Source organism: Ceratosolen solmsi, unplaced genomic scaffold (assembly GCF_000503995.2).
Source record: "Ceratosolen solmsi marchali unplaced genomic scaffold, CerSol_1.0 scaffold30, whole genome shotgun sequence".
NCBI classification, from domain to species: domain Eukaryota; kingdom Metazoa; phylum Arthropoda; class Insecta; order Hymenoptera; family Agaonidae; genus Ceratosolen; species Ceratosolen solmsi.
Genome location: NW_011948421.1, coordinates 2,214,408 through 2,234,479, shown reverse-complemented (window position 1 = coordinate 2,234,479; position 20,072 = coordinate 2,214,408). Strand labels below are relative to the sequence as shown.

Sequence of the window (20,072 nt, the reverse complement as noted above, 5' to 3'; positions counted from 1 at the left end):
ACATGAATTTTGTAAATAAGAAAAATTGGTGCCCGGTTTACAAAGAACGTATTTAATGCATTTAAACTTTACCTAAAAGTAAAACAATAGTTTCAGTAGTATTTGGAAATTATTTAATAACAAATTAAACGGTAATTGTTCGGGTATACGGTATGATGTGCTTGGACAGTAGATAGAATCGCATATTAATTATTCTACATTGTTACCCCATTAAAATATTATTGCTTATATTTAAAAAATAAAAATCAAAAAGTGTGCAGGCGCGTATGTGTAAAATTTCGTAGTATCGCGCAATTTTGTTTGTTTAACATTTTATCCACTCATCGATAATAATATTTTCATTTTCCTATAATATGAATAAATAAAAAATGGCCGATTTCCAGATTCATCTTTATTTTGCTATTGCATATGTCGAATTCTTTCTCGGTCGCAGAATATAAAGAGGTTATAAGAAGACTATCATTATTACTCGTTGATCTCTGATTTACAGAGCTTAACCGGCCACTGTCATACCTTTTGTCATTTGAACAGTAAAAATGGCGAATATCGAACTTCCACGACCCGTTAATGTTTCTCCTTTAATTAAGGTATTTACTACATTTATCGAAACGATTTATTTTTAATAATTCTTTTCGAGGCTTTTGTTTGAATTTTCATCTAATCGCATATCAAATATGACACATTAAATTTGATACACACGAGTTATATAATAATTCCTATTTGTTTCATATTTGCAACATTTCGTTCGAAACAATTTGTTAGCATGAAAATTGGAAAAATTTATGATTGAAAATGATCTATACTCTCCTCTTTTATCGTATTTTTATTCATACTTTGACATCTAATTTCATTTCACAATAATATTCAACGACGATAACTAGATTTATTATTTAATATTATATTACAACATTTATGCCAAAGTCAAATTTAAAAGTTCGAAATTCACCTTTTAAACATTCTTCAAACACTCCAACCAACATTGTACTGTGCTTTATGATAAATAAAAATGAAATCCATAAAAGACTTATAAAACATAATTAAAATACTTAAGTTTCATATTGTTAATAACACGTTATGCAAATTAAATATGTTTATTGTTTTAATAGTTCAGTAGATGGAGTTTCTTGACAATCGGCATTTTATATGGTATTATCAATCAGAAAAGATTTGTAAGAAAGGAAAATGCCCTCAGAGAAATTGAAAAGGCTGAAAAACCTATTCGTGACGCTAAGCTTGCAGAAGAAAAATTAATTAGTACACAAGGTATATTATTAAGTATCTACTTATCGGGCTATTAATATTAATAGATTTTCTTGAATGAAAAATGGCAGCTTTAAAGTAAAAATAATTATCGTTTAGATAAAATTAAGTAATATTCTTAACATCAATTCATATTCATTTTAGTAAAGCCAATAAATGAAGAATATAAATTTGTTAATATCATTAATTTATTATTAATTTTTTGGATAAATGCATCAAGGATTAAAAAGTTTCTTAAAGTAATTTATCCTTACAAGTCTATCAATTTTCAATATTATAATTTCTATCGACGTTAAATCCCCATATTAAGTTATATTTTATATATTTATTAAGAATTACAAATATTTTTTTTCAGCTGACAATAAGATTTTAGATGAGTTTTTCCAAAAGAAGGAATAAGCCAAAGGAGATTAAGTCATTGAATGTACATAGTCTGGATAAAAAATAAAATAATACATATGTATGAATAAATAAATGTTACATTTTAATCACATTATACACTATGGAGAATATATTACAAGAAATTTCTAACAAATTTCTAAAAATTTCCATTTATATAAAAAGTTTTACATACTCGTCGTCATAATCAAATTATTAAACAGTTCTTATATAACTAGTATCGAACTTTGCAATTTTTATAAATCATTCGATTGTCAATGTATTCGGCTCATTAAAAATTTAATAATTTTTACACAGTCATTTCTTACCAATCTATACAATGAATATTTGCCTACAAACATTTTATATTGTTTTATTCCATACAATTACATAATAAGGCTAATAAACAAGATCGATTACACGTTTGTACTATTTTCTGGAATTGGAATGTGATAAGAAGATAATATTTTCGCAAAGAACCATTAAAAATGTCTAAATCTGTCCTACCATAGTTTTAACTAATGAAAATCAAGGTATACCATACTATTTCATATTAATTTGTAAAAATAGAAAATTCTTGCGATAGAAAGTATAAGGTCTTGAAGACATAATACCAGCAACTATCGATAGCAAAAATTACTCATTTTTAACTATTAATGGATTTAAACTGGATTTGTACTGGTATTTATATATATATATATATATATATATATCCTTACTAAATAACTCACGAAACTTTCTACTCTATTAATACAAACTATTAATCGAGCACTAATGACTAAAAAATACTTCTAGATAATTATAAACAATTATCGAATGTAATCAGATGATTTTATCATTAGTATTAATTACATAAAAATTAAATATTGAAAAAAGAGGATTAAATTACGTCTCTAAGTATTATTATTCTCCTCTGAAGAGATTGATGTTCAAAAGCACGCACACCACAAAACTGGTAAAGTAAAGTACAACGCACGGTGTATGTGTGTGTGTGTATAAAAAAAAAAAACGCCCGAACAGGGACTCGAACCCTGGACCCTCAGATTAAAAGTCTGATGCTCTACCGACTGAGCTATCCGGGCATAGTTTTATAAATTTTTAATACCTATTATTATTCGAATGAACTTGCACGTTTGATAAAATTTAATTTTTAATTTTTATAAACAATATAAAACAAAGTACGATTAATAATATCATGAGGGAATTCACGAGTAACAACTTAATATGTATTATTAATAATCGACTCATTTATTTATATGCCGTGTGATAAAGTTATGTACTTTTAATTTAATTACAAGTTAAAAGGGTACGATATACATTCACAATTACGATAAAAAATTGGTAGTGTTTGTAATTATTAATTATCCGCGCACAACAAATTCAACATAATTTAAATACTTGGAATAATTAATGATATCCCTGTGTAAAGCATTGTACAGATGTATTTAGAAATCATGACATATTTATATTGCAATAATTATAATTTATAAAGCATACAAATAATGTGACAATATTTTAAATTTATATATATTAATTATTTAATAAAAACTTAATAATATTAATAGATATTATATCACTGGCATACTGTATTTACACTATTCCTATATTATTAAAAAATACCATTTGATAGAAGGATCAAGATGAAAAATATTTTAAAATTTTATATGTATAATTAATTTTCTCTAATATACATAAAATCAAATACAATAAATTCTTTATAATCCGTATACATGGACTAACAATAATTGCAGCTTAAATAATAGGCAAATAATTTTTTAACTTAAATTTTATGAAATAAAATATTCCTTATTGTTTGGAAATGGACGTTTTTGTTAATGTCGTTGCAGTTGTGATGAAATTGAATTAAAACTAAACATATTTCAAATGTAATAAGATCACCAGTCGAATATTCTATCGGGCAGACGAATGTTAAAATTTCTATGTGCATTGTGCGATTAGAGAAGTAGGGTTAAGTTCTTAATAGCCAACGGCCATTGGTGGACAAATTTAGTCATGATGTTTTATCATGTAAATGCAACTTTAAGCGAACTGAAAGTTTCTTTTTGGAAGTTTGTATATACTTCCGGTTCTCCCTGTAGAACCTGCCCTATTTTTGGTAAGTTTTATTCTAAATATCTGTATTATTATTAAACATCGTTAAACAATCATTGACAATAATTTACGAGAATCAATATTTTAATGTTTAAGTAAGTATCTTGATGTGTATTTTTGCACGCAATTAATTTAAACGGAAAATTATGACATATTTTTATTATGAAGATAGAAAATGCAAATATACATTTGTTCTTCGTTATCAGAGATAATGCTTTTTTTTTTACGGACTATCAATAATCATTATTCTTATGAATTTGTTATTTGTATATAATTGATATTAAAGTAATTGAATTTGATTACGAGGATCGAATGAGGTTATATTTGTTTTCACATGCTTTCATAAATTTTAATCGTATGTACATGTTCATATGTAGACATTTATTTATTTGTTCCAGACAAGATGAAATTTAATAAATTAGTAACGTCGTCAAGAAGAAAAAATAGAAAAAGACATTTCACAGCTCCGTCTCATATACGAAGAAGACTTATGTCTGCACCCCTTTCAAAGGAACTCAGATTAAAATATAATGTTCGAACTATGCCAATTCGCAAAGATGATGAAGTTCAGGTAATGCTAATAGAAAAATTGATATTTTTAAAGGCAATCGATGTAGCGTTAAATCACTAATGTTTCAATGTTGTAATACTAAAGCTTAGATATAAAATAACATTTTATTTAAATTATATTTTACTTTAAAATCTTATAGCTTAATTTAATGGTGGTTTTGTTGAAATCAAGATAACATGTGCTTTCATAATGCAATTAAATTTATGTTTGAAACAATAATTAAAAGCATACATACACAAATATTCATGAGATTATAATTTTTGGGATTCTCCTGTTAATCGTGTTTGATATTTATTTGTATAATAAATAGAAAAAACTTGCCAATGATTTTAAATGTCAATACATTGATTCTATAATAACAAATATACTTTACTTAAATCGTTTATGCTATATAGGCATTTATTTTTATAGGTGGTGAGAGGACATTATAAAGGCCAACAAGTTGGCAAAGTAATTCAAGTTTACAGGAAAAAATTTGTCATATACATCGAAAGGATTCAAAGAGAAAAAATGAATGGTGCTAGTGTTTATGTTGGAATTGATCCTTCCAAGGTATTTATTACTTAATAGAAATTTTATTTTATAAGTGTGAAAATTGTGCACATGATGATTTAAACCATTCACAGAGATTCAAACGTAAAGTATGACTTTTAAATCTCTTTCAGGGTTTTCCTGTCTGTTGATAAAAATTTTATGCTTTGTTTAATCCTTGCAGATAAATTGGCACTGATTTTTTTAATATTTTCAAAAATCGCGCTTGAATTATGAATTAAAAATTCTAAATTAACATTTACATGTTTATTTTCCAGACTGTTATTGTCAAACTAAAAATGGACAAAGATCGTAAAAAGATTATTGATCGAAGAGGTAAAGGTCGTCTTGCTGCGCTTGGAAAAGATAAGGGCAAATATACTGAAGAAAGTGCAGCTGCTATGGAAACATTGTAAAGATTTTAATCCATTGACGCAGTTGTAATATTTATAAATAAAGTTTCGAATATACATTCGAAATTTTTAATGTTTTCATTTTTCTTATATTTTGAATAGAATTTAATACGAGATACGCGAATTTTAATTTTTAAGGATATGTTTATTTACAATAATTTAAAAAAACAATCAATATATTTAATAAATATATTTTATTTACTTATATATCTTGATATGTATTATATACAATATAAAATACCGAGATTGATAAAAAAATTATTAGTTATCAATTCGCTTTTATAAAATAAAAGAGAAATAATCTCTATGAAATCCACGTAACTATTTAACAATTACAACAAACTACAAAAATAATAACTTTACAAAAAAAAATTAAAATCCTATTCATGAAAACAAGATTTTTTTTTCATACGAAGTTGTGTCCCCTAAATAATAAAGAATGTTAGTAGAAAAACTAAATTAACATTAAACCATAACAAATTAAAATGATCGTTTTAATACTGAAATTAATAGTGTCTAAAAATTAAATTAAACAATTTTAATACAGTAAAATACAATTTTTAACAATCTACATTATTCAATACCAATGAAAGAATAATAATTTTAAATAAGACGTATTAAATATTTTCATTAATTTAAACTTTTTAGAATTATCCATTGATATTTTAACTTAAATTAAACAAAATTCAGAAGACACTGATTCATGTAAAAATAAAGACCTCCGTAAATATAAAATTGATTTACATCAGAAACAGTTTGTTTAACAAATGGGAAAGATATTGCATTCGAGTATTAAAAAATTATCAAAACTAACCCAAATTTTAAACAGTAATATTTAAATTGCAAATTTTCTTTTAGAATTGTCATAATTATCAAAATAATTATTTAATTATAAAAATAGTTTATCTTTTTATTTCTTAAGAGTCGAACAACTTCATATTTTGAAGGAAATTTGTCTTTCATCATCAAATAAGCAAAACTATTTATATAACAGTGTCGTATAAGGTGTAGAGAGATAATTTTCTTCAAATAGATCTTTTGTAGATTGCATTACTGTGGATATTATTTTAATTTCAAATGTGTTTCTACAAACCACTTGTTTTATATTAATTGGAAATGTAATTCTGATAAATATTTATTTTAAATTGTATTATTTTGTAAAATAGAGCGATTTTTTGTTTTTTAAGGTTAAAAATGTTATAAATAATCAGTTTTATCTAATTTTTTTTCTACTCTTTTTAATTTATTTGAATAATTAGATGAAACATCTGTTCAACAATACATCGATTTTTCAATTAACTGATTGATCTTTGAGTATATGTCGCATTGATATTAAAGAAATATTCTGACAAATAAATGTACCTATTTTAAGAAGAAAGAAGAATTACTAAAACTTGAAATACTTATAAACGACATTGTAAACAAAAATTACGATAAATCGTTGTTAAAAACTAATTTCTTAAAATTCATACAAAATCTTATATTTAAGAAAGTATTACTTTTAAAATTCTTAAATAATTTTCTTACGGAGTTCTTATGGCTAATCGGCTGAAAGTAATTAATTTAAAGGACTTTTAAAAATTGACACTATGTATAAATCCTGTTTATTGCAAGCAAGCATGTGTGCAACTTTAAAATTATTTTAAAATTTTTCATAAAACTTTAGTTTATACACACACACACACATATATATATATATATATATATATATATATATATAAATGCTTTTAATATTTGTTCCCTTAAATCAGATAAGTTTTGTAAATTGAGAGTTTGATTAGATTACTATGACATATTTGCGATTGATTTTTCTAGAAAGTAGTTTGTAAATTGAATACGAATAATTAACGAGTTAATGCATTTTCAAAATAGTAACATATTTTTACAAATTATTGATTATAACATAATTGAATTTAATTATAGTGATATTGATTTTGGTATAAAAGCGATGAATATTAGAAAAAGTCTTATTTTATTTATCCCTGACCAATGAATAGAAATAAAATATGGTGTTAATAATCCGAGAGCAGTAAATTAATTACAAGTTGCCTATAAGAATATTCAATATTGCTAAAAATAATGAATATGCGTTGTCCAAAACGTCTTTGTAGTGCAACAACAACAACAACAACAAAAAACACAATCTTTATTGAAAATAATAACTAGACGAATAATAGACGAGTACTTGCTTTCGTAATAAAATACAATTATACGATCCTCACAGCCGACATAACAATTAACTTTTGCGTATTCGTATTGAAAATAATGGAAATGTCTTAACTGGCATAGCCGCAAAATTCATTCGCTCGAGCGCTGCCTTTCCGCATTAGTTAAAAAAAGCCGTTGTTATTACGATTTTCCAAGAAGCTTTTGTCAGCCGAATGCTTCGCATAAAATATTTAAGCGGTGAGTTATCAATCTATAGCCATATTATAGCAATCCGTATAAAATACATTACCACTCGCGGTATCTAGCGAACTCGTTTCACCTACCTAGAGATGCTTTAAAAGAATAATTTTGATAATAAACTCATTTTTAAATTGATCTCGAGGAGCATATGGACTTGTTGCGTGTGGACTGCGAAGACTCGTATTAGCGCGGGAAACGACTCTGCAACAAATTCTTTGGCAACTGATCCAAGTAAGGGCGATCGAGGGATTTACACGGTTCTGACAAAACTTCAAATAAATGAAATCATTTGGTTAGCTGTACATACAGAACTGTGTTGATCGTTAAATTATCGTTAAACGTGTCCAACTGATAAAATCCAATATCATTATTCTGTCGATAATTTCAAATTAACGTCAATGCAATACGGACGGGCTTGTATATTAAAAACAAAAACAAAAACAAAAACAAAAACAAAAACAAAAATATAATTAATCATCACTTCTTAAGACGAGTTTTATAAGATAGAATAGCCACGTAACGCTATAGGACTCGGTATCTTGTATCGTTGTGAAAAATGAAATTTATATGCAATGAAAATGAAATCCGTGGAGCGAACGTGCGGTTAGCGAATGCTACGTACGTATGTGAATGTACCGGAAGTAACGGCGAGCAAGGATTAAACGAAATGAATTTTTCCAAACTTCGATATTATTTTCGAGCTACGGAAATTTTCCAATAATAATGAGCTTAAACTCCTTATTAAACTAAAGGCCGCCCCTTTTAATACACAATTTTTATCTGTGATATTATAATTACGCAGCTCGAACGTTAGAATATGCTGGAAAGTCGAAGTAGATTGGACGATCGTGTCTGTCTCAACATAAAAATATCAGTTGATCAGCCGGTCCCGGTTCCCGGCGTTTAATCGAACTTTTAATCCGAATTTTTTTTTTTTTTTTTAATACACTTGTTGTTTCATTCGTATTCGTACATCGAGAAGTGTCCGATTCTTAATTAAATTATCATAATAAGGATTGATACAGAGATGAGTTCTATTCATTTACAACACTTATGTCGGCAATTTTGATTTGAATTTTAAAATGATAAATTCAAGATTAACCTCAATGTTAGCTTCGTTAGTCAATCACACGGTGTAAATATTTTAAAATCAAATGCTACCTTGATACAATACCCGAATTTATTATAAAAACTACAACTTTCTTTATTCATAATAACGTAAGTATTGAACTAATAATAATTGTGTCGAAACATTGAATTTAACGATTAACCTGTTTATTAAAAAAAATTATTGGCAGTGAGTAATTGCAATTTTCACTTGTCGAAGAACGTATTAGAAGCCGATTGGTTTGAAACTATAATCAAGTCACTTGCATTGAAAATAATTTAATAATACATTTAATCGTAAGCATTGATTTGGTGATAATGTCAATGTTTATGGACTTTTTGTTTTATTAAAATTTATAGTAATATCAAAGTAGAGTGTTATGACTTTAACCGAAATGGAACCAATGAAGATTCACCTCGATGCCTTGGAAATGGCTGGAAAAATGGTGGATAAGCACATCATCGCCGACAGTAATTTTCCTTCGTTGATCAATCTTATGCGATATAATTTGCAAGGTGGTCCAACCGTCAGTGGACTCGATGTTTACGATTATCCAAATTTAAATGGGGCATCGATGAGCTTAATTAACATTAATCAAATGAGAACTCACAGCAAAATACCATTACCATCTGAAGTTATGGAACATTTTGGTCGTATCCTTTATAAGCAATTAATGTATGGCGCACGTCGTCTTTCCATGATAGAGCTATTTGAAAACATTTGAAATTTCAGTACATAAAAGCGGTTATTTATGATTTATCGTTTATGGTATCGTAATAAAATGATTTGTTTTAATATTTGATATTTTCATTCGATATTAAATACGCTACTTGACAATCAAATTAATAAACATTTCTAAATCTGGTCGTTAATTTTAAACTCGTATCATTATAATAAATAATATCGATAGGCTTAAGCATTTTTTAATATCTATGATTTTCTTTAACAAATAACGTTCAGATATGCAGTGTCATTGTATGATGGGACTATTCACAGATATTTCTAAAGCATGGCTAACAATAGATAGCGATATTTATGTTTGGTCGTACGAAAACGAGTAAATATTAATTTCATTCAAATATCGTTAAATTAAAGAATGTAGTTTTAATCGAGCGTTAAATTTTAGATCTGATGTTGCATATTTTGATGGCTTGAATGAAACAATAATCAGCGTGGGACTTGTTAAACCGAAGAGCGGGATTTTTCAGAGCTACGTTAAGTACTTGCTTGTTTTGACAACAACGGTAGAAATTACAGTTCTGGGCGTTACACTCACGGATAACGAAGATGGTAGTTAATTAGAAAAACGTCTATAATTATATTTTAATTTATTTATAGTAAGTTTTAACTGGATAATCGATGAATGAAACATTGGCTTTAGGGACCCAAGGTGAAATGCAACTGGTACCCGAGCCCATTTTTACTGTAACCACCGATGGAATCGCCATAACGACAATTGCTAATACAAATAGTGGAAGAATATTTCTTGGTGGAAGGAATGGTTCGTTGTACGAAATATATTATCAGGTATGTTTTTTTTTTTTTTTTTTTTTTGAAAAAAATGTTATAGGCTAAATACTAACGTCTGCTACAATATTATAGGCGGAAAGCAGCTGGTTTGGAAAACGTTGTAAAAAAGTGAATCATTCGGAAGGTCCATTTTCATTTCTCATACCGTCGTTCGTCTCGGTTGCTCTTTCCGAAGAAGAAGCCATAGTACAAATTTCAGTCGATGACTCTCGTAATATACTTTATACCTTAGGTGACAAAGGAACAATAACCGTATGGAATATCGATAGCGGAGGAGCATCTAAAGCTACATCGATGTCTCAGGCTTCCTTAGTACAAAACTCGGTTCACGTTGTAAAAACCTTAGATAGTAATAACTTCAGACCCCTTGTCAGTATTTCAGCTATCAATGAGTCAGAATCACTGCATTTGAATTTAGTCGCTGTTGCAGCAACGGGCACAAGATTTTATTTTAGTTGTACGTCTGCGTCAAACCCTATGGGAAGACCACAATGTTTACAACTTATTCATGTTAGATTGCCACCTGGTTACGCAGCTAATGCACCCGTTATGAGACCACGAAAAGTTCAAATGGCTCACTACAGAAAAGGTAGCTTTTTACTTTTACTAAATATTCGTTCCTTACCTGAAAAAATAAATATAAGGAATTAAATAATGAAAAAGTCATTAATATGTGTGTGTGTGTGCGCGCGCGCGCGCGTGTGTGTGTGTGTGTGTGTGTTTATATAGAATCTTTGAATTAAATATTTAATTTCGGTCAAATAATAATAGTAATATGTAATATTTTACATTTACAAGTGCGAATTTACAAACGATCGTGAATTTCAGTTGAGTGAGATTCACGATCGAGAATCATATGTTGAATGAATGAAATGTTGCTTGACAAAGAACACTACTAATAATCATCGATAATACAATGTTATTTAAATATAAAAAGTTGTAAATTTTTAATCAGGAACGCTCATTTTAATATGCGGCGGTGACACTGAGAGCGCATGGTGTTTAAGCAATGACGCCTATCCTTTTTCAAATTATCTCGCCGAGACGCAAAGTATCCTACCGCTCGATAGTCCAGTGTGGGCATTGGCTGAGATTCCTGGCGAATCTGCCATTCAAATAGAAAAACAATGCGGAGCGCAAGGCGATCCTCCACTCTTGGTTCGCCAGCATATGGAACCTCCTCGTAAATTCATCTTTCTCACCGCGCAAGTATGTATTTTTTTTTCTTCTTTTTTTTTTTCTTTTTTTCTTTTTTTGTTGATATTTTTTAGTGCTTAATTGAAAATTAAGCGTCATTTTATAAGAGATGACGAATTTGTTTAATCTGACGAATGAAACGGAGGATATATTATGGTTAAAATGTTATGACATGTCCGTGTGATTTCATAATGATCGGATGCTGCTAGCTTTGTGTGTGTCTTAACCGATCGATAATTAAGTACGGAAGGAGAAAAAAAAAATTGGAAAATTGCATTTGTTCATATTTCTATTTGTTACTACCTTTGTTACACCTTGTAATTGTAATTATTATTATTATTTATTTTCTTTTTCCTTTCAAAGATATTCAGAGCACAAAGACTATTATTGTTAACAATTATGCCAATTTTAATACATATATACATATATACATATATGTAAACGCGATGATATACTAAGCTATCGCGAATATTAATTTCAGGGTGCCATAGTACTTGTTCAGGTTCGTCCCGTTGATATTTTACGACAACTTCTTCTCGAACAACGGGGTCCCGATACCGAAGCCGTTAGAGCTTATTTTCAAACGCAATCACCAGAACAAGCTTGTGCGACATGCCTTATTCTTGCCACGCTAGAAAGTTCACAAAATGCCCAAGTAATTTCATCAATTCGTCAAGCTTAAGATCGATAAATGGAGAATTCATAATGTTTACTTTTTTAGATTGCCGAATGGGCAACAAGAGCTTTCTTCTTATACGGCGGACAAAAAATCGCGGCTCTTCAATCAGTTGACCCGCACGCTTCCTTTCCAAATATCACCACAGGTATCTTATTACTTTCAATTTGCAATTTAATTATTAATACCTAATTGATATTTATAATTGGAACGAAAGTAAAGTATTTCAAATAAGATTTTATTTTTTAAAGAATTGTTAGCTATAGGATTAGTTTAGGATCGCTCGATTGTCATGTCAGGCGCTGTAATTCTAATAAATATTACAATACAATAAAAGATGCTTAATGCTGTAATCGTGAAGGAAAATCTCGGCAATGTTGGTAAGGAAAGTGTATGGAACGAGACCGAAAGGAAGCGAACGACAAGATTAACAGCTCCAAATGGTTCTACAATCATCGATCAAGAGGGGGGGGGATGAGTATTTTTTTTTTTTTTTTTTTTTTTTTTTTTTTTTTTTTTTTTTTTTTTTTTGAGAAAAATTCACTTTCCAAATCTGTCCAAAGCGCTGTCGTATAGAAAGAATACGCCATTTTGCCGTCTGATAAACGCGTTTTCCGCAGATCTGCGCACTTCAACGCCGCGGATGCAGTTCCTGGACGCGCGCTCGCAACTGCTGCGCACACCCCAGCAGCCACAAACCGGTCCAAACGCCGACATAGCTCTGCAGCAATTCTCGGCTAAGCACGGCGGCCTCTACCTCTACATCGGCAGAATATTGCGGCCGATCTGGAATATCCGCTGCATCAAGCAGGAAAGCGCGAGCAACAAGATTCACATACTGAGTACCGTCAATGCGACGCAGGTCGGATGGATCCTCGGTCACTTGCAAGCTCTTCGATCCTTCCTTAACAAAAATACTCACATCGCTAAGCCGTAAGTGCAGCTTATCCGATTTGGGGAGGGGAGGGTGGCAGGTGTTTGACAACAGTCGGCCCGACACGACGAGTCTCGCGAATCGTAAATGTCTGGACGGGTAAAGTGTCGGTAGCTGGTGGTGGTTGATGACTCGCTCATTAATTACAGAATTCCCGATATTTTCATTAGTCGTTCGATAATCATAACTAATCAACTAACCAAAACTTGACCACTGAATTTCAAATGTCCGATATAAAAGTGCGCGCTCGTTAAACTATAATCTTAATGTCTAAAATTGTTAGACATAAAAATGGTCTCCGACTTGAGTGCCCCGGTATTAAGTCTCGATAGTTAACGCGAATTAATTCATTAATTAATAAATTTCAACCGATAAAAACGTTACGATGAAATTTTGCCCTTGTGAACTTTATTGTTAAATAGGTTAATTTTACTGCTATTATTCGAATAATGTTTTAATAATTAACTGTCAGGCATAGTACGGTGAGGAGTATCACGGATGGCTTTGATAGTACGATAGCAAATAATTTTCAAGAGCCAATAGTGGAAGAAAGAAATTCTTTGGATGCTTTAAAAATCTTTATTACCCACGCATGTGAAATTCTTGGATTGTGGAAAGTACTTTGCGAGAATCAACTTCACAATATCGTCAGCTGCTTGTCCAAGGATCAAGTGAATCAATTTTCAACCGCAACATTCAGAGATCTCATCTTAATTGGCCACGAAATCTCTTCCCTCTTGATAATTAATTTGATCGACAGGTAAAAAGAAGTTGTAAGAGATTAATGTCTCGTCGTAGCGATGACTCTTTTTGTTTTTTTGCTTCATTTTTTCTTTTTCTTTCTCTTCTTTTCTTCTTCTCTTCCTCTTCTCTTCTTCCTCTTCTTCTTCTTCTTCTTCTTAATTTCAGTTATTTGGGCGACAATGCCTCGGTCGACTCGGTCAGTGCGAAACTGCGTGAAATTTGTCCAAATTTGTATCGTAGCGAAGACGCCGTTTGTTCGAAAGTACGTATGAAATAAGCGACAGGGCATGCGTAGCTCGAAAATGACCGATGTCCGTTAAATTTAAAGACACGTTACGTTCCATTGTTGCAGGCAAATGAAATCATCTTAAAAGCGAAGAGCTGCACAAATTTTGAGGAAAAAGAGTCCTTCCTTCAGTCGGCCTTAAAGGTTTTACATTAGCTGCATTACATTTGCATTTATCGAACAATTATACAATATCAAATTGTAAAATTCTCTGCGTTTTAGTTGTGTAAAGAGGTTGCCCCGAGGCTGAATGTCGCTGCGGTTTGTCAACAGTTCGTCGCCTGTCATTTTTATCAAGGAGTATTGGAATTGTGCCTCTGCTGTGCAGAAAATGTCGATCCCAATAATGCAGCCTTTCATTTTTATAAGAATAACGAGCCCGTGGAGGATCAAGAGGGAAATTTTGCATATTTAAAGAGGTAAGAAAGTCGAGAATTACACGAACGTAAAAATAATTGTTGCCTGCCGAATGTTGAACTTATTAAATTATTTTACATACAGATTAGAGATTTACAAGGAATTCACAACAATGCTCGATTACATCTACAATCAAAGTATATCAAATTCGATGGCTGTCGTTGCTTCGGCAAAGGAAACGGTAATTAAATCGCACATAATATTTTCAAATCTAACGAATTTGTGGGGTTTAGATTGTGCTCGTATTATTGATTTGACGATTACTCCATCCTCGTCTCTTATCCTCGTCTCTTAATTAACAAATCCGACAGTATTCCAAATATTATAAGTCGGATACGAAGTAATAACGTTTAAAGTCGCAAAATATCGATGGTCGTGATGATGTGCCACGAGCTAATGACGGATAGATAGAATAAATGGAGGAATTCAAAGCCATTTGTCAAATTCTTATCTGCTGCAGATGCATGAAATTATCGAAGAGGCATTACATTCTTCGTGCGAAACTCTTCATACAGCGGTATACGCTTGGATGATTGAAAAGTCTCTTCATGGTGAATTGGTTGCCCTTGCTACGCCTTCGTTAGAAATGTATCTCATTCGTGTAAATGCGCCAGAATTACTTTGGCAGTTTTATGAACGAAACAAGAATCACGCAGCGGCGGCTAAAATTCTTTATGCTCTTGCGGCGAAAGTTGGGTAAGTTGGCCGACCAATTATTACGAAATGCACAACAACGACAAGCAACTTGGTGGCAATTAAAGCTTTCGTTTGTTTGTTTGTTTGTTTGTTTGTTGTTGTTGTTGTTGTTGTTGTTTTTTTTTTTTTTTTTTTTTTTTTTTTTTTTTTTTTTTTTTTTTTTTTTTTTTTTTTTTTTTTTTTCCTTATCTCTCTCTCTCTCTCTCTCTCTCTCTCTCTCTCTCTCTCCCCCTCCCTCATAAGAAGAATTAATTGTATCAGCAAATTAGTGGCCTCTATAACATCTTAAGACATCTGAAATAATTATTTGTTGAAAATAATAAGTGACTTATTGAAAAGATCGTGTTATCCTCATCTTATTCTTAGGTATGCATTATTTTTGACAAATATTTATAAGGATTTCGCACAATGTCTTCTTTTACATTGAAGAAGAAGAAGAAACAAATATTTTACATAATCACGTGCACAACTTAATACAACTTATTAACGATTTGACAGAACTGACGTTTCCCTGCCACAACGAGTCGAGTATTTGGCACGAGCAGTAGTATGCATGCGTAGTGACGAAGCTGGTTACGCACCACACTTAGGAGTCTTCTTGAGAGAGCTTGAAGATAAAGTGGAAGTCGCCCGTATACAACAACAGGTTCGAACTTCTTTTCAATTTTCTAAATATAACATCTAATTTCAATATATCAAATCAACATATTTTTATTAAGATTTTAGATACTATTTGCAATCAGCAAGCACATTTTGACTCTTTGACCGTAGGAGATGCAAAATTGAGGTTAAACTCTACTTTGCTAGACATTACTCAGGTATATTATATATTTGCATATATATATATATATATATATATATATATAATTAAAATAGTTCGTTATAGTGTAGTGGTATTTTTCATAGAAATATGAAGGATAATTATTATCGCTTGATTGTGTCCTCTAGCTTTATGAAGAGTATGCGGAACCGTTACAATTATGGGAATGTAAATTAGCAATAATTCATTGTTCCGGACATCAAGACGTAATGTTAATTCAAGGAATTTGGAAAAACATAATTGAAATTGGTAAAAATTAATTATAAAACAATTATATACCGTATTACATGTTGTGATTAAATTTCTTAATATAATTATTGATCAGAGTTAAAGGATGAGTCGATACCCTCGGAGGATAAAATAGCTATTGTTACGAGTAAAATAAAACTCCTCGGTCAAGAATATTGTGGAACGCCGCATTGCTTCCCAATAGGTAAGATGAGTATACGCATTAATAAGAGCTCGAGCAGTTGTAATATTATTACCCCTCAATTTCATTTTTGTACAGATTTTCTAATTAAAGAATTAGAAGTAAGAGCTTGTAGATTGAAAATATCAAATAATCACATAATAACGTGCTTCTTACAACTTAGTATACCAATGGAAGAACTCCTCGATTACTATGACAAGTAAATGTTTTATTTAGCCCGTACATGAAAGTAAAATATTGTAATTGCACATTCTTATACATAAGCTTGACATTGTAAATTTATTATTTCAGGTTGATTGGAGGAAATAATCGAATATGGCTTAACGAGGGAAACGAATTTCATTTGATCGAATCAACTGCTAATCTAGTGAATTATTTTATCACAAATTCAAACATTACAAATACTTTTATAAGGTAAACAATTTCAATTTACATATATGTTCTTAACGTGTATTTTCAACTGACCGGATAATTAATTCAAAATTTTAATACATCCAATACAATATTATTGTCGTGATGCTTCACCAAATATTCTTCATATTTTTGCAATCATTTACCAATGCTGTTTTGGAATGAAATATGAATTACTCGATACAAAGATTTGAAAGATATCATTTCCTAAAAATATAAATTTAAATGTGAAATATTTATTTTTTACATTCCAGCGGTTGGAATACAATAAAATTATTTATATTATTTCAGAAGGAAAATAATAACGAGATGCCAAGATGTAATTTCAAAATGCTTGACAACATTGTTCAGTAAACCAAATGGTAATGAACTAATTACAAAACTTCGATCAATTCAAAGTGTCTTAAATCGACTGTAAAATATAGAATATTTTTCTATTATACAAGTTACAAAAATAAATATGAAACCCGACAATTCATTAGTTGTCTAGTTGTGTACAAATTTAATGATAATCAGTAAGCTGATAAATAATTATGAATTAAAATAAATGTATTAACTGTAAGACTTCAAAAGTTTCCTTCGTATTGAACTTATACAAGATTTTACAAAAATTAGTTTATAAATAATTATTTTAATATGAATAACATAATAAAGTTTTTATTGAAGTAAAGAATTAATTTACATATACAATTATTTAGAATAATCAATAATAATATCCAACTTTATCTGCTCCGGTAACACAAACTTCCTTTCCTCCTTCCTCTATGAAGAACTTTTCTCTCGTTAAAATTCCATTCGTCGCCTATTATATAATTATCGGTATAATGAATGATTAGTCAACCACATGCATACACCAAAGATACAAAAAACTATAAAAACAAATAATTGTTTACATACATTCAATATAATAATTACCACTATTACTAATATATAATTCTATTTATTTACAAGATAAAAAAAATTATGTACATACAAAGGATTTTTCTAAATAAAATGCTGTTTCATTAAATGTGAACTAAAATTTCATATTTATTAAAAACATCTGATCATTAACGATTACAAGTGATCAACAAAAAAAAAAAAAAAAACAACTGAAAATATCTTTCAAATTAACTTCATTTTACTTCTCAGCTAATTATACTTATAATTTATACCAAACGCTCAAAAGATTTTTCAGTAATTCATGGTCTTGCATAACTGGCGATTTACGCCTTTTTTTCGGTCTTCTTGGGCAGGAGAACGGCCTGGATGTTGGGCAGTACTCCACCCTGGGCGATGGTCACTCCCGAGAGCAATTTGTTGAGCTCCTCGTCATTGCGGATGGCCAGCTGGAGGTGACGGGGAATGATACGGGTCTTTTTGTTGTCCCGGGCGGCATTGCCTGCCAACTCGAGGACCTCAGCCGCAAGGTATTCCATGACGGCTGCGAGGTAGACCGGAGCACCGGCACCAACGCGCTCGGCGTAATTGCCCTTACGCAAAAGACGGTGAATACGTCCTACGGGGAACTGCAGTCCAGCCCTGTTGGAGCGGGTCTTTGACTTTCCCTTGACCTTACCACCACCTTTACCGCGTCCTGACATTATAGTTTCAAATTATTACGAACTGCCACAAAACGAAATCACAAGCACACTGACGAATAAAACGATTTCACGCTTATATATACTCTTCCGCAAAGCTGCGCCTCTCCAATAACCAAATGCCTTTCGGCAGTAGTGGGGGGGGGGAAAGACACAAGTAATACCCCAACCTAAACCCAAGTCGCACCAATCAGAGTCGACTACGTTCTCTTCCATCCGCCTGGCAATTCTTATTGGTGCGGCGTAGCATTTCTTTCATTTCACTCAACCATTGATTTTCGATAAAAATAAAATTTAAAAACCTATATTATTTTTTATTTATTTAAAAGGAATGAAATACTTACGTTCGATTCCAATTAGCTTTAGATTTATGAAAAACAATTATACCGACATACTAAGTACGCGTGAAGATAAATTTATTAAATATGAAGACACGAGAGATTATTTAATATAAGAAAATTGTTTAAAAATTTCCTCTAACAGCTAATCGCAATCACAAGATTATTGAACAATAAATTCGTCAGCGCGTACTATTAAATAGAATGTTTATACATTCAAAGATTTATATAATTCATTAAAAATTCATCCCATGAGGATCTATTGAAATAAGCTATAAAATATAAACGAAAAAGTCATTAATTATTTTCTCGTGTCGGCGGTGAAAAATTTCAAACATTGCAAAATTTGTCAGTAACAATTAATCATGAAAATAGATAGAATTAGGAAATACGTACAAGAAAAAGTCTGATAATTATCTCCATATGTATATATATATATATATATATATATATATAAACAAGTCATTTTTAGACATAAAATTATGATAATCTGAGGTATATCATAAAATGAATAAATATAAAAATTTTTAACAACTACTTTATAATCGATTATAAGAATAAAATTAAAAGAAAAATATTAGCCATATCGAGGTAACGATAAATGAAATTTATCCATAACAATAAATTAATGTTAAATAGTATTCAATAACAAAATAATTGAAGAACGATGGAAAATGTACATACAACATTCTATTATTCAATTGAATTAATAATTCAATCGATAATAAATTAGTAAAATAAAAATATCAAACAATATCGGTTAAATATATGTACATTAAATTGCAAAAAATTTCTGGACATGAAAAATATTTGATTCAATGAATATCTGAAATTGTAATTAATAATAAAAATATAAGATTATATTTAAAAAAAAAATGGCCACTAAATATGAAATCGTACAATATGGCTAACTGTAAACAGAAAATAATTTCCAACATATTAACAGCTTACAAATTTTACAAAAATTTATATAATCCTATAATTAGCCTAAAATATAATACAAATGCAATATAAAATATATTTTCAAGTAATTTGAGATTCATTTGAAAAATTTCGCCTACAATTATTACTCAATGATTTCTTTTTCCAGCAGATTTATATACTTCATTTAGTTGTTCCTATATATAAAGTGAATTTATTTTTGATTAAAGAAAAAAAATCAATGGAATAGCGATTCGTCCGTTAAGAAGATATTTGGTGGCCCTGAAAAGGGCCGATTGTGTCTTTCGAG

General features: G+C 30.1%; 4 protein-coding genes and 1 non-coding gene across 6 annotated transcripts; 3 read left to right on the top strand and 2 right to left on the bottom strand.

The window, feature by feature from the left end:
- Positions 1-344: 344 nt before the first annotated feature.
- Positions 345-1,731, top strand: ATPsynE (ATP synthase, subunit E). Its single transcript, XM_011498435.1, has 3 exons — positions 345-587; positions 1,107-1,263; positions 1,616-1,731. Exons 1-3 carry the CDS (start codon positions 537-539, stop codon positions 1,657-1,659), a joined length of 252 nt encoding a protein of 83 aa, XP_011496737.1. The 5' UTR covers positions 345-536; the 3' UTR covers positions 1,660-1,731.
- Positions 1,732-2,647: 916 nt separating this feature from the next.
- TRNAK-UUU (transfer RNA lysine (anticodon UUU)) lies at positions 2,648-2,720 on the bottom strand. Its single transcript has one exon. It is a non-coding gene; the product is annotated as a tRNA-Lys (tRNA).
- A 917-nt stretch (positions 2,721-3,637) lies between these two features.
- On the top strand, positions 3,638-5,342 carry RpL26 (ribosomal protein L26). Of its 2 annotated transcripts, none has more exons than XM_011498433.1 (4): positions 3,638-3,754; positions 4,149-4,321; positions 4,733-4,873; positions 5,131-5,342. In XM_011498433.1, exons 1-4 carry the CDS (start codon positions 3,652-3,654, stop codon positions 5,266-5,268), a joined length of 555 nt encoding a protein of 184 aa, XP_011496735.1. In that variant the 5' UTR covers positions 3,638-3,651; the 3' UTR covers positions 5,269-5,342. The 2 variants fall into 2 exon arrangements, with proteins under 2 accessions (XP_011496735.1, XP_011496736.1); XM_011498434.1 differs by lacking the exon at positions 3,638-3,754 and adding an exon at positions 3,764-3,845.
- Positions 5,343-8,858: 3,516 nt separating this feature from the next.
- Nup154 (nuclear pore complex protein Nup154) lies at positions 8,859-17,585 on the top strand. Its single transcript, XM_011498431.1, has 23 exons — positions 8,859-8,892; positions 9,142-9,435; positions 9,743-9,839; positions 9,909-10,072; positions 10,164-10,309; positions 10,385-10,901; positions 11,268-11,521; positions 11,991-12,164; positions 12,231-12,333; positions 12,806-13,118; positions 13,592-13,879; positions 14,029-14,125; positions 14,216-14,293; positions 14,372-14,568; positions 14,651-14,747; positions 15,027-15,262; positions 15,761-15,908; positions 15,982-16,080; positions 16,211-16,331; positions 16,408-16,515; positions 16,591-16,711; positions 16,804-16,926; positions 17,215-17,585. Exons 2-23 carry the CDS (start codon positions 9,162-9,164, stop codon positions 17,339-17,341), a joined length of 3,882 nt encoding a protein of 1,293 aa, XP_011496733.1. The 5' UTR covers positions 8,859-8,892; positions 9,142-9,161; the 3' UTR covers positions 17,342-17,585.
- A 543-nt stretch (positions 17,586-18,128) lies between these two features.
- LOC105361308 (histone H2A) lies at positions 18,129-18,538 on the bottom strand. Its single transcript, XM_011498432.1, has one exon. It carries the CDS (start codon positions 18,504-18,506, stop codon positions 18,129-18,131), a length of 378 nt encoding a protein of 125 aa, XP_011496734.1. The 5' UTR covers positions 18,507-18,538.
- Positions 18,539-20,072: the final 1,534 nt, after the last annotated feature.

Coding starts and splice junctions, on each gene's coding strand:
- ATPsynE (XM_011498435.1), top strand. CDS start 537: ATGGCGAATATCGAACTTCCACGACCCGTTAATGTTTCTCCTTTAATT. Junction 588..1,106: donor ATGTTTCTCCTTTAATTAAG/GTATTTACTACA, acceptor TTGTTTTAATAG/TTCAGTAGATGGAGTTTCTT. Junction 1,264..1,615: donor AAAATTAATTAGTACACAAG/GTATATTATTAA, acceptor ATTTTTTTTCAG/CTGACAATAAGATTTTAGAT.
- RpL26 (XM_011498433.1), top strand. CDS start 3,652: ATGATGTTTTATCATGTAAATGCAACTTTAAGCGAACTGAAAGTTTCT. Junction 3,755..4,148: donor TAGAACCTGCCCTATTTTTG/GTAAGTTTTATT, acceptor TATTTGTTCCAG/ACAAGATGAAATTTAATAAA. Junction 4,322..4,732: donor GCAAAGATGATGAAGTTCAG/GTAATGCTAATA, acceptor TTATTTTTATAG/GTGGTGAGAGGACATTATAA.
- Nup154 (XM_011498431.1), top strand. CDS start 9,162: ATGACTTTAACCGAAATGGAACCAATGAAGATTCACCTCGATGCCTTG. Junction 9,840..9,908: donor GTTTGGTCGTACGAAAACGA/GTAAATATTAAT, acceptor GTTAAATTTTAG/ATCTGATGTTGCATATTTTG. Junction 10,310..10,384: donor TGTACGAAATATATTATCAG/GTATGTTTTTTT, acceptor ACAATATTATAG/GCGGAAAGCAGCTGGTTTGG.
- LOC105361308 (XM_011498432.1), bottom strand. CDS start 18,506: ATGTCAGGACGCGGTAAAGGTGGTGGTAAGGTCAAGGGAAAGTCAAAG.